This window comes from Papio anubis, chromosome 5 (assembly GCF_008728515.1).
Source record: "Papio anubis isolate 15944 chromosome 5, Panubis1.0, whole genome shotgun sequence".
In the NCBI taxonomy this organism is placed as follows: domain Eukaryota; kingdom Metazoa; phylum Chordata; class Mammalia; order Primates; family Cercopithecidae; genus Papio; species Papio anubis.
The window spans coordinates 113403429-113418133 of record NC_044980.1 but is presented as its reverse complement, the minus strand read 5'-3'; the positions used below and the strand labels follow the sequence as shown (position 1 = coordinate 113418133).

The 14705-nt window shown below is 38.5% G+C and overlaps 1 protein-coding gene across 2 annotated transcripts in view; it reads right to left on the bottom strand.

Moving 5' to 3' along the window:
* PRR16 (proline rich 16) overlaps positions 1–14372 on the bottom strand; it is a 307448-nt gene extending 293076 nt beyond the window's left edge. For both annotated transcript variants that reach the window (XR_004183809.1, XM_003900030.4), the window contains exon 1: positions 13953–14372. Coding sequence is in view for 1 of the 2 variants with exons in the window: in XM_003900030.4 (XP_003900079.1) it covers positions 13953–14111 (159 nt within the window). In the remaining variant the exon portion in view is untranslated. The remainder of the gene's footprint in view (positions 1–13952) is intronic.
* Between the last annotated feature and the right edge of the window lie 333 nt (positions 14373–14705).

Sequence of the window (14705 nt, the reverse complement as noted above, 5' to 3'; positions counted from 1 at the left end):
AAAATTTCTACATAGGAGGGACAACGTGGGAGCCACTGGTTGGGAGATGAGAGGGGTAAGGACTTCATGAGCTAATATTTTTTAAAAACTCAAAACTGTGACACACAGTAAGCATTCGGGGTACTAGCTATTGCTGAGAGATCCTTTGTCTATTCTAAAACATAAGGACATGGGTTGAGTTGAATGAGAATGGGATGAGTTTAATGAACTAGTAGATTATGGAATCAAAGTAGGAGAAACAAGAGCTCCCTTCAGCCAATCCAAAAACTACCAACATATATAATGGGCAAGAAGATAAATAATCCATATGAAATATCTAATAAATATCTATTCCTTGTTCCTTCTCTGCAAATACTGGATTGCAGTAGAAAGAAAAAGGTAATAGTTTGATCCTTGAGAACTTTAGAAGGATGAGTTTAGAGTTGAAAGAGATAGGTAATTTATTAATTCATTTAATGAGCATCTACTACATGCCAGCCACTGCTCTAGCAACTTGAAATACAAAAAGAGAACAAAAATACGTCACTGACCTTCAGAAGCTGGAAGCAGGAAACAATAATAAATATGAGAAATAACTTGTTCAGTATACGAAACGCTGACAATTATTAAGAAAAAAGGAAAGAAAAACAGGAAATGTGGCAGCATACAACAACATGTGTAGTTGCCCGAACAGGCTGCGGTGTGGTGCCACTGGAGCAAAGTTTGAGTGAGGTGAGTGTTTGCTCAGGTGGGGATTTAGGCATGAAAATGTGCTTAGCGCATCTGTTCCTGTAACAGCCGACAACTGCAACTGAGCCCGAAGTAAGGAGAGCCACAGAGAAAGTAGTAAATAGGGGAGGACATTAGAACCATAACAAGGAAAGGAGGACCACTGTGCAAGGCCTCATAGACACAGTAAGTGCTCTGACTTTGAGTAAAATGAGAAACTGCTACAGGGATCTGAAAAGAGTAACATGGTCTAACTTTACCCTTACTGATAATGCTGAGAAAGGTTTAAGAGAGCAAAGGAGAAGGAGAATAGTCAGGAGACTATTGTAGCAATCAAAGTGAGAAATAATGTGTGGCTTGGACCAGGATGGTAACAGTGAAAGAGATAAAAATTGGTCAGATTCTGGAAACATTTTGAAGATGGGGCTAACTAGGCTTTCTAGTGAGTTAAACATAACGCATGAGAGAAAGAGGAATTAATAATGACTCCCAGGTGTAAAGGATGGAGATGACACCAACTGACGAGGGAAGAACTGCATGGGATTAGGTTTTGCAGGAGGGAGGAGATCTGGGTTCAGTTTGCTACGTGGCAAAATTAAGGTGTCTCTTAGCCAAGCAGAGATAGGGAGTAGACTGCTGGCTACACAAGTTCAGAAAAAAGGTTTGGGCTGGGAATCATAGACATATAAATGGAATTTATCCACAAGGCTGAATAAAATATCAAGAAGTGTACTTTTTTAAAGAACGAAAATTTCGGTTTAGACATCCTAGAGGAGGAATAAGTGAAGGTAACAAAAAGAAAAATCAGTGAAATGAAACGGTAATTCTTCAAGCTAAGTGAAGAAAGATTATTAAAGAGACTGTCAACTGCTGCTAGATTAGGCCTGAGGGTTGACTATTGGATTAAATAACATGGAGTCACTGACAACCTTGATAGAGGCAGTTTTGGTATGGTAGTGAGAGTATAGATCTGACTGGAATGGATTTAGGAAAGAACAGGAGAAAACAGGTGACAGCAAGTACAGAGAACTCTTTCACTTCTTTTAAAATTTTTATTTTTTAAAGAAGAACTAAGAAATCAGATGGTAATTTTTAGGGGAAGAGGGCTTAAGAAAGGGTTTTAATACTTGTTTCATTTGTATGCTGATAGGAATCATTTAGGGGACAGAGAAAACAATGATGGTATATGAGAGATAGGGGAAGATTATTCATGATGTTCTTGAGTAAATGGGAGATAATGGGCTCTCACATACAAGTAGAACGATTGGCTTTTGGTACTTAATAAGTATTACATGGAATTGAATTTTCAAGTTCAAGTTCCTGATCAGATAATAACAGTGAGACTTTCAAAATGTTTTCTTGAAGGTTATATAGTTAGTAATCAACAGAGAGAGAAAGATTACTAGATCGTAAAATAATGCACAAACAGGGAATAACTTTGAAGTGACATAAGCAAATCCAAGATAGTGGGGTAGTAATTATAAACATAAGGGGTACAGATATCAAGTTGGGTAAAATATTGTGATAATGTCAAGATTGTCTGGGATGGTCTCTGTGTTACTCACTGAAGGAAAGACAGAGATAATGCCAAATTAGAAAGACTGGACCATTGGATGTCAGGCTGGAAGGCTGGGTTTGGTCATTTGACATTTTAAGTAATAGGAGATAGTGTGTGATCTTTTAAGCAGGGGACTGGCCCAAAGAAAGCAGTACATTAGATTAATCTGGCAGTGTTTAGAGAATGAACTGGCAGAGGAGAACAAAAGGCAGATAAATGAGCTCTAGGGCTATTAAAATACCATCCATGAAATTAACAGCATACGGATTAGAGAGGTGGCAGTGGGAAAGAAAGCAGCTAATCAAAATCCCCTTCTCAGCAAGAATCAACAAGACTTAACAAGGATTATATAGTCTTGTTGCATCTTGTAATTTTCTCTTATAACCCTTAATACTCTACCATAAATATTATTTATATTGTTATTTGAATAGTGTCTCTCTACTAAAATATAAGTTCCAAGATGGCAGGGGCTACATATGTTTTGCTGACTATTTTATCCATATGGACTAGCCCAGTACCCTGCATACAGTAGGCAATAAAAGAAATATTTTTCTGGGTTTATTTTTATTTTTATTTTTATTTTTTGAGGCAGAATCTTTCTCTGTCACCCAGGCTTGAATGCAGGAGCATGGTCACAGTTCACTGGAACCTTGAACTCCTGGGCTCAAGCAATCCTCCCACCTCAGGCTCCAGAGTAGCTGGGACTATAGGCACATACTACAGCATCCAGCTTATTTTTCATTTCTTACAGAAACAGGGTCTTGCTCTGTTGCCCAAGCTGGTCTTGAACTCCTGGCCTCAAGCAATCCTCCTGCCTCAGCCTCCCAAAGTGTCAAAAAAAATTTTAATGAGTAAATAAGGTATGGATTTCAAAGAAGTTAAGGAAGCAAAAGGCAGAAAAACAGAAGAAAAAAAGGAAGACAAAGTTGAGGAGAAAGGAGAAAAACAAGAAAGGAAAAAGAGACATGATTTAAAGAAAGCAGAAGATGAAAAAGAGTAAAAAGAAATTATGTTGAAGTTAGAAGACTGAAAAATAGCAAAGCGACTGTGTGGCTGCCAGGAATTGGGAAGCAGGTCATGGACTTCAGCTTAAAGGGGGAAATATCAAGAGTTCAACTCCAACACTTGCTCTTAGTTAACCTCTCTGTCTGTGCTTCCTCATCTATAGAATAATTACAGGTACCTCAAAGGGTGGCTATGAGGATTAAAGTAGTTAAACTCACAATAGTCCCTGGTACACAGTGAGCATTTAACAGTTGTCGGTCATCAGTATCATCATCATCTGTAATTTGTCCCCTACTAGACAGCAGTGAAACCATTCTAAATTCTCTTCTGTCTACAGAAATGAAAACGGCAGAAGCGGCATAAGACTAATTGATGGATGAGACAAAAGTCCTTCCACTAATCAAGGTTGCCTCTGATCTCACTCACAAACTACCTGGCAAGAAGACAAACAGCTCAGCCTCGACTGCTCCCTTCATTCCTTCTGAGTTTCTCCTTTTTTCTCCCCAATCCTAAAACACACATATTTACCCAAATCCCTTAAAAATTATCAATTTAACTTTTATTTCATTGTGAAAAAAATGGCAAGCAAGAAAATTGAAGTGGTGGATGGAAATTGGAAGGCATATTTTTAAAGTAGTTTGAATTAAGGAAAAAAGAATGAGGTAAATGTAAAAAAAAATACAAATAATGGTATTTTTTAAAGATAGCAAATACAAGACATGAAAGAGACATGAAGTCTCAATGCTTGATGGATAGGCATAAAGAAAGAAAAAGGCAGGTAGCAAAAGCAGTATTAAGTAATATGGAATAAGATGGAAGAGCAAGAGCAGTAGTTCTCAAAGTAGCCCTTTGGGTTCCTAGTGCTATGACTGCAAAGTAGAAAGAGGACATTTGGCATCATCTAGAAACATTTTCCATGGTCACATCAAAATTTTTGGTTGCTACTGGCATCTAGTTGTAGATGCTGCCAACCATCCTACAATGCACACGACAATCCCCCCAACAAAGAATTATTCACTCAATACGTCAACAGTGCAGAGTTTGAGAAACCCTGAGCCAGAGATTAAAGGTAAAAAGATGGAAGTATAACAGATTTAGTCACCTCTCTGCTCAAAAGTCCCATTTTAGTCCAAGGAAGAGTCAAAATCCTTAGACATGTCCCCCATATCCATCTGACCTTACCACTGCTACTCTTGCCCTGCTCCTCCACTCCTGCCACCCTGGCCCCTTGTTCTGCTGCAAATGCATGGAAAACTTGCCCACTATAAGGCCCCTGGGGCGGCTGTTTCCTACTTGGGAAAATGCTCCCCTAGATTTCCTTACTGCTTGCTCCTTTGCCTTCAAGCCTTCCCCCCAATGCCGCCATGCCGCTTTCTCACTGAGGCTTATTCTGGACAATCCTATTTAAAATTGCACTTCCTCCTCCTCACTGTTTATCCTATTATAATCTTTCATTACTTCATAAGATCGATCACCTTCTAATATTTGATGTAAACTGGTGTTTATTTTACTGACCTATCTTCCCCGTGCCCTTACCATCCACTATGTAAACTCCATGAAGGAATTTTGTCTGTTTTGTTCCCCACTATATCCCTAGAAACTAGAACAGTGCCTGGTATACAGTAGGTGTTAAACACTGCTTGTTGAATAAATGAATAAAAGGGCTCAGACAAATTCAAATAATAATAATAACGACAGATACACATACAATGCTTGCTTTATGCATCGGAACTATTCTAAACGTTCTACAAAGAACTCATTTAATCTTTGTAACCAACTTATACTGCACGTAACATTGTCACTATCGCCACGCTAAGGAGAAAATTAAAGCAGAGAGAAATTAAATAATGTGCTCAATATTGCACAGTAGAGCAATTGGAAAAAAAAGCAGTCTGGCTTCAGAGTTTGCGCTCTCACCCTTCTATACTATGCCACCTTACTGAGTAACACAGACTAAAATTCTCCTATTAAAAAAAAGATAACCTCAAACATTTATCAAAAACATTGATCAGTGCAATAGACAATCAAATTTATACTTTATTTTATATATATATATAATTGAATAAACATAAATATATCTCTGATATTTGGGCTTTAAAATTACAAAGTTATCTCAATTAATAATAGCCTACAGTGTTATCACTGTCATCAGAAGTAAACAGAAAATAGTTACTTCAAGGGCAGATCACTAAGCTTATTCATATTTGCATCTTTTACTTTCTTTAGCATAGTGACTTACACATATCAATAATTCAATATGTCTTTCATAATTCATGTTAATGTCACACAGGAAAATAATAAAATAAAGAAAAATGCTGTTCTGGAATCAGCTTTAAGAAGAGAATATGCTTAATTTACATTGAGTTCTGAAAACTTTTTGTCCATCTATTTACTGATATACTATGGCACACATCATAAGAAACAACCAAATGAGAGAGTTAACCTTTAGACACACAACATCCTACAATTTTTGCAAAGTAGTGAATTATAAATATACTATCTATTTTCACACTGACATCACATTCTAAGAGAAATAAACTGTTGATACGCCACTCATTTTTTTCCCCTACATAAAAAACATCAAACCACAGCCATCGGTATTTCTTTTTTTTCTTTTTGTAGAGCCAGGACTTTTAATTCTGAAAATTATGGGGCTGAACCTCAAACAATTAGCTAAAACTTCTAAAAAATAAAATGGCAATCAACCACTTGTTTTGTCTCTTTACCTGAGTCATTCCCACCCACCCAAGATTCTCTGAACATGCGCAGGAACCACATTTGTGTGACATTTTGTTCCAGAAGAAATAATCCCAACTTTTTTTTCCTTCTTTTGAAGGGGTTTGTGATATGGGGGGAGGGGGGATATTAACAACCACTGATGCTAGAAGGCAATTGATTTGACTGATATTTTTTAACCCAGTGTTTTTCTCTCATATAAACATACAGTTTGAAATCTTGAGATAAGATGTGATATTATGAAAGGGGTATATGCACACCAATATATCTGTTACCATTTGTGTGGTACTAGAGAAAGAACCTGTCAGAAATCATCAAATTTGCTTTTTCCAGACAAGGATGACATATGTTATCTGTAGCTGAAAATCTATTTATAGTGTCCTAAACATCATAACCGTTTCATTGAGCATAAGTATGTAATTTGCCAAATTTCAATTATTCTACAAGTAAACATTTATCTCAAACACCAATCTGAAGTACCATTTGCAAAGTAGAAAGAGAGAAAACAAAGATGATGAATATAAATTCAGTCCTAACAATGTTAATATTTCTTGCCTGAAAGTGGGGTCTGGGAGTTTAAATCCTTTGGACTCCTCATGTCTTTCCTTTCTAAATAAATAAATAGCTTACCCCATATAAGCAAGACAATATTTGTCCTGAGCTGACAGACTACCTTGTGAGTCTACTTTGATTTGGATATTAGATATGTCTTTATTTTCTCATTTCAGTTAATGCTACTTTCTGGTTCTTGTTTAAAGATGAATTACTGCTGGCTTTGGGTTCCCAGTTCCTGTGGGAAACTTAATTCAGAGTAATTCTCCAAATGAACACTAACTTTTAACACAATAAAAACATTTCTATTCATAATATACTGGAAAAGAAAACAATTTTAGAATAAGGCCATTTCTTATACCCCTTATATGTGGGAGAGAGGAGGTGGTTTATAATCGACAGCACTAAAGTTAATACAAGAAATCAAATTATAATAAACATATGACATCATTAGCCAGTTCAACAATATTGCTCCTAGTAAAGAATTCAACAAGATTCTCTAATTCTTCAGTCATAGCAGAAAACAAGAAAACTGTCAAACCCCAAACGTCTCAGAAAATTTAAGGATACTGTCTCTCTTCTAAGGTAATTTAACAGCAACAAAAGAGAATAATACATTCCAAATTATTTTTATTCATTTGAAACAATTATATACAATGCTAGATATCAACAAGCTTCCATACTAGTTGTTCCTTTATTTTCTCAGCCAGAATATTAAACAGCTATGTAATATTATCAACATTTTTGTTGAATAAACTAAAGGTAATTAATCACAGCACCTCTTTATTCGCAAATTTTAAATTGCAAGGTCTAATTTACTCAGTATTAATTTTGTCTCAATACTGTTTTCTGCAATCCACAAAAACAATGACTGTTACCATGAAGTTAATAAACTACAGCAAGCCTTAATGAAATAACTAAATGGTTTATTAGCTTCACTCCCAATTTAAGAAACAGTGTCCACATATATACTGCTGCTGCAAGCAAAAATTTGTGAAAACTCCCTGGAAGACAGTTTGGCAACATGAATTGAGAATTATAAAGCTTTTAGATCCTTGACTTCTAAGAAAATGTTTAAAAACAATTAGGAAACGTGATAGAGCTTGGTGGTCAATGCTGTTCTCTGACACCAAGCTATCTGGCAATGAAACTTCACTTCTCCACTTACAAGTCAAGTGAGTTGGGCAAATGACTTAATATCTCAGACCTCAGATTTCTTATCTGTAAAACGGCAATATTAGTAACTTCCTCATCTATCTGTTTTGAGAATTAGATAATTTAATATAGATAAAGGCACTGAGAAGAGTACCTGGCAGAGAGTAAGACCTCTGTTAGCTATTCATATTGCCAAAACTCCTCTTTCTAGTGATATTTAATAACCATGAAAAGCTGGAAATAAATAGACTATCCAACATTAAGAGAAGTATGAAGTAACTTACAGCAAATCTGTGTAATAGTTATGATCTATATTATTCAAGAAAGTAGAAAATGTTATTGTTTATAATCTATAACTTTGTATAACTTCATCTATGTTAAAATATGCATACAAAAAGACTAAAAGGAAATATAACAAAATGCTTAGTATATCTATTTTTACGTGGTACTACAGATAATTTTTATTTTCTCTTTTATATTTCTTTAGATTTTTGCAAACTTTCTATAATATTCATGTACTGCTCCTAACATCAGAAAAAATAAATTTGATTTTTTTAATAGTGCCCTTTGTTGTTTGTTAATTTTGTATTTGCAGCTTGATGTCAGTTATGTATATTTCAATCAGAGTTGCATCAGCAACCTACTGGAATTTTATTACGCGAATTCTCAAAAATTGACCCTGAAATTTTTCATAAACTATTCTACAGAAGGAAAGTTCTATAGTTTGGGAAAATATGTTTTGCTCCAACTTGCATTTCTATCTCTTTTTCTATATTTAGATTTAAGTACCTGAGATCCTCAGAGAAGCAAGGGTGAAAATAACATAATTCAGGTAATAATGAAACCTATTAGACGGGCTTTATTATCTATGACTTCACTATTTCCTGAAACACATTGTCTATTACTTTAAGGCTGCTTGAATTTCTTATCAGCTAATCCTCTAAGTGTTGAATGTTTTAACTCATTGGAAATAGACAATGATGGATGATTACTGGCTATGTTTATGTTCTCAAAATTATTTTTGGTAACATGCTAGGCCATCATGCCTAAGTAAAGAAAAATTTTAGAGCATTTTAGCATTTGGTAAATATACCACAATTTGGGGAGGTAGACTGTTGTATAAAGTAATAAAAGTATGACTATTGCTACAATTAAAAGAACTACTAAATTCTATTTATTCACAACTTTAGAACCTGGAAAATACTTTGGGGTGGACATGGTGGTTCATGCCTATAATTTAAGCACTTTGGGAGGCCTAAGCAGGAGGATGACTTCAAGACAGGTGTTAAAGACCAGTCTAGGGAACATAGCAAGATACCATCTCTACCAAAAAAAAAAAAAAAAATTAAAAATTAGCTAGGCATGGTGGCGCATGCCTGTAGTCCCAGCTACTCAGAAGGCTGAGGTGGTAAGACTCCTTCAGCCTAAGAAATGGAGGCTGCAGTGAGCCAAGATCTCTATCACTGCACTACAACCTAAGTGACAGGGCAAGACTCTGTCTCAAACAAAAAGAAAATACTTCCAAGATTATTCTCTATAATTTTTTCTTGTAATGAATTTTTTATGCATGGGCTTATTAACCAAAAAATACTCAGTAGGACTTTCCAGAACAACAAACTATAGAATATCAAGTGGTTAAGACATTAAAAGAGGGAACATTTAAAAGTGAAAATATTTTTCAGATAATTGTTAATTCTGTTTTCATCAGTTCAAATCAGACTGTTTCCTATAGGTTTCAAATTTTTCAAAATTCAACTTAAATTTTTTTCAGTTTATGCCACTATAAGACAAATTATGGGTGCTTTCCAGTCCATGGCAACGATGCTGACATACTTCTCACCAATGGAGATCCAGTCACTGAGTGATTCTAAGGCAACAACAAAACAACTTATTTTAATTTGTTCCTCCGTTAGAGTCATGTCTACTCAGAGAGCCTCTCAAGAAATTATATATATAAATGTTTTTTCAACTCATATAGTAGCTTTGTTGCTTCAAATCATACACTACAAGAAAAGCTCAAGGTTATAACGAGTCTAAACTAGAAGAGAATCCCGCTAAAGCTGCAATTAATTTTGTTTCCAGATAAAAGGCTGATTATTAGAGATTCCAGTGTCACTGTGACCAGTAAGATATGTGATCCCATATTAATACCTGCATTTAATGCAAAACAGTTTACCAGTGAGATCTTCATAAAAGAACAGGCATATTGCTACTTAAAGGCATTAGATTATTTCAGAAATATTTTAAAAAGCAATTGCCTTGTTTCTACGTTTCATAGTGAAAAAGTATCACTCACACCTACTCTACCAGTTATGGTTAATTTTATCCCTAAAACTCTAGAGTTTCACCACTATTTTCTTTTTATTTTTTTTTCAATGTGTAGAAAAATGCAACGTGGATTACTCATGTAGTCCAAACCTATTTCCTTTTACCTTCTGACTATCTCTTAAAACCTGATTTACATTAAGAAAAAGAAGAATTCAAAATCTTCCTTTTTAACTCTCCATTTCTCCAAAAGACTTACCTTTCATGGAAATCTTCAATATCTAGTTACAACATTTGAACATGTTATCTCCTGTATATGGTATTGATCCATTTATGTTAATCATGACAAACTAAATCACCTGCAAATTTCTCAAAATTCATATATTTTAATCTTTTTAAGCTTCTTTCTTCATCAAAGACTTGCCATACTACTAAGTATGCAGCATGCATCATTTTATAAATCAACATATACTCATTCTTATTCTCAATTCTCGATTTCCCCAAGCCTGCAGTGAGAGTGGCCACTAAAGGCCACAATGCCTTTTGACAGTGCTGAGGTTGAAAGACCGGATAAATATATCCCTACCTAACCTTTGGAGCTCACTGAGACCAGAAACAATGCTTTATTCATCTTGGTGGCAATTAAAAAGGTGGTATTAGTACTTTGAACATGGTAGGTGCTCAATAAGTATACTGAATTATATTTAAGGCTTTTCCAATAAATTAATTGCATAGAAAACTAAAGGACCCATATTATTTCTGAAAAGTCAAATTGTTTGAGATTTTACTAAATTCTGACAGTAGAATAAGGCTGCTCTTGGACTTTCTAGAAAGCCTGTTCCTCTGCTTCTAATATATAATCCAATTATAACTGATTAAGCAATTAGAACGAAATAATCATAAAACAGATACCCAAAACAACAACTCATCTTGCTGAGCAGACTGGAGTTTTGTCACTATTTATTAAAGTGTTTCAAGCAATTACTATTATGTTTGAATCTATTCTACTACCTGAGTTTTCAGATGACTTAAGCCCAGAGAACTTCTATGAAGAAAAGCAATTTCAGAATAACCTCAAACCAAAGTTTAATACTGTTGGTGCATAAATTATGCAAAAACAAAGAACAGAATTAAAGAAGATTGCATTTTAACTAGATATTTTTTGAAAGCAGAAAGAAAAAACAAATACTATGTGATGACTGACATAGTGATACAGTCATAACTACTTTTTTATTTTTAATTTCTGTTCCAAGTTAAGAAGAGCTCGCCGATAATTTATATTAAAATATATTATGGTCTAAAAGCCTAGCATTGCCAATAAAGGAGTTAGAATTCTAAATATAGCAGTGTATATTTGACACGTACTCATTTTAAACTGCCAGAATATTGAATATGACAACTGATGAACAGTAACATTCATTTACAGAAACCAACAAGCTTTGTAATATACCAAGTTTTGTTATTTCTTTATCCAAAACTATACCAAGACATGTTCACTCACATATGCAGGATTATCCTAAAAAGATACATGCTGGACAACTGCAAGATGTCATAGGTTAAACATTCCCTATAAATACTTTGTTCTCAAAATACTTTCCTTCGTATTATATGAATAGCCAATGTTTTGGGATTTGGCCATAGTAGGTACACTTTCTTATGCAAATCTAGGATGATGATACCCCACAAAAGTAATTAACAATCACATCACATTATTTATCAGTCATAAATTTCAGTTTCATGGTGAGATTTTTACTCAAACAGATCCTTAAGGCAAACAAATATTCCAAAATGTTGAGTCAAAATTGTATCTCTAGATCTGTTATATATTTTCATCTACTGGGTTGTACATTATCTCTGCTTTCTATTCCTCTTATAAACAACCTTTTTTTTTTTCACCTTAAAAAATCTTCAGTAATGAAGACACAGAAAGTGGTATCAACAGATTTCCTGATTTACATTTTTGTGATTCTACCCAATAACCACAGGGAGGTTGAAGATTTCACTACAGATCTACTTGATCTCTAAATGTCCATAAATAATGATGCAAAGTAAAACCAGGACCATCTGTAGTTTCTTGTCATTTATTCTTTGCAAAAAAAGTGAGTGGACTGGCATTATAATATAAGGAAGTATGGCTCACAGATGCAGAATTCTGCTTAACTACTTTTCTTTTAGTCTCAGCCTCATGATAACAGTAAATACGTTTCTGTGCCGCTGTAGGTTTTCTACATTCCCCATAGAAACCTTACCAATTATTAAGCACAATTCTGCCGAAAGGAATATGCCCAATTTCATTTTTTAAAACGCCATAATGTTTCAGATGAAAACACAGTCTGCCAAAGATGTCATATAAAAGAATAACAAAGAAAGGGACAGCATTTTTAGAATTGAATTTCAATGCATAACCCCACCATCTGTCAACCAGTTGTGAAGCAATAATCCTAGAGAAACCCTGAAAACACGAACAAGTTTTATCCCTGAATCTATATTAACAGCCACTCTCAGGACCTCAGTAGTAATTATGTTCTGTCTGCGGAGTAACCTACAGGAACGACATTTGCCATTGGCAAACTTAACCCTGGTGACGAATGGCCCATTTTAACAGACTTATATTAGGTAACAAATGCGGAGTTCATTTCATAGAGGTAATGGGGGGAGGGAAGGAAGACGACGGGGCTCTTGAAATTTGGTTTGGAAATTGAATACAGGAGGTTAATCTCTAGAGGCCAGTCATCCAAACAACCCTCAGTCTCCTCCCCCTTGGCTTCAGAAACAGGATTACAATTTTGGACCTAGACTGCGCCCCACCCCTTCTTTTCCCGCTGCAGCCACCACCACCTTCGAAGTTCCAGTCTTAGCTCTCACGCAAGCGGAGCTACTGACTCCCTCACCGAGAACCGCACCAGGAGCCCATTCAGTAGTGAGCGGCGCGCTGGGACTCTGCCACCAGCTCCGCGACGCCGCCGGCAGCCAGCCTGGCTCGGGAGACCCCACCCCTCCCAGCCCGGCCCCCGCCCCCGCCCGGAGCCGCCGCCTGAGTTACGCAGCCTCAACCCTGACACCTTCCCTGCTTCTTTCCATCTGGATCACCTGGGGCTAGGGGCGGGCGGGAGTAGGGCTGAACAGAAGTGAGATAGAGGAAAAGGGGGGGAAGAACCGAAGCAGTCCCAGTTGCAGAGAGCCACGACGCCAGTGGCAAGACCCCGGCCACACACACACTCTCCTGCGCGTCCTGCTCCTCGGGTTCAGTGCCAAGTGGCGACAGGGTGGAAGGAAGAAAAGAGAGAGAGGGTGTCAGGAAGGCCCAGAGTTACTGGGAACGACATTCGGAGGAGAGCAGGGGATGCTTCAGAAACTGAGAAAGTGAGAAAGTCCCAGATCCCCTCCTTAGCCCCAAGGCTGCCAGCAGCCCGGGTCGCCTTCCCTGCAGCAAGGCTCAGGAGACAGGGAGGGGAGTCTGAGCAAAGCTTCCCCCAGGCTGCCCTCCCTGATCTGGCCCAGGGCCCAGAACCCGGCCCCTCTTCAGCCCCGACTTGGGGAGGCTGCCAGATAGGCAGCGGACTTGCCAAAGGACTCTGGGGAAGCAAGAGGGCAGGAGAGGAGCATCTTGCACGCTCTGGCCGGGCTGCTCACGACTTCCTCTGCCGACACACCCCCAGCTAACCCCCTCCCCCGTCGTCACACACACAGATTCAGAGACACGCGTGCGTTCACCCTTCCCACCAGCCCAGGTCCATCGATTAAAACACTAGTTGATTCCTTCCTGATTAAAAAAAAAAAAAAAAAAAAAAAATTAAAAAGTGCAACAACAACTCCTCTCAGGAGTATCCGGAGCAAAGAAAGTCCGTCTGCAGGCGCCTTTTCTGTAGTTTCCCAGGAGTTTGGAAATCTGGCGGTCCCTGCCGAAAATGGGAAGGGGACCCCGCAGGGGTCGAAGGGCGCCGAACTCCCTCCCCACCCCCGCGCCTCTCACCTCCTTAAGTTCCTTGGCCACGTCCTTCAGGTCGCCCAGGACTAATTCCAGATCTTCCACGATGATCTTGATCTGTTCCTTCACCTTGGTTTTGGAGGCTGCCGGCGGTCCCTCGGCTGGACAGGACGAGGAGGGTTTCCCCTTAGACTTGGCTGACATTCTTTGGGGGCAAGCGAGGCAGGTCAGGACAGGCGAGCGAGCGGAGGCTGCTGCGTGCCCCCGTCCCTGGCGCTGCTACAGCCGCTGCCGCCCCGGTCCCCCCACATCTTGGGCGCTCCCTGGGCAGCAGCGTGTGGCTGCGCTGCGCGCTCGGCCGGGCGGCCGCACAGTGGTGCTGCCATCAACTCCCGAGACGCGGCGCTCGGCGCGGGGCTGCAGACGGGCGAGCAGCGCGCCTGCGCTTCCTCCTGCCGCCGCCCGCCGCTCTCGCGCACACGCGCTCGCTCCCCGCCCGCGGAGAGGGGCGACGGACCGCGGCGCCCTGGCTGACGCTAGCAGTCCCCTCCACGTTGCCCTTCGAGATCTCTCCCAGACCACGTTGGCATCAAGGTGGGAGAAACAAGTCTGTGTCCTGCCCGCCACCTCCTCTTGGTTCTGAAATGTCCCCATCATCTCAGCCTGCTGTATGTCATCTCACAACTAGCCTGAATTCTTTCTGCTTCACTTGCTAGCAGGGACCTGGATCAATTCAGAAAGAACCACAGTGGGATCAGGAGTTGGAGACAGTCTGTAAAGTGGCCCAAATGATGTCGA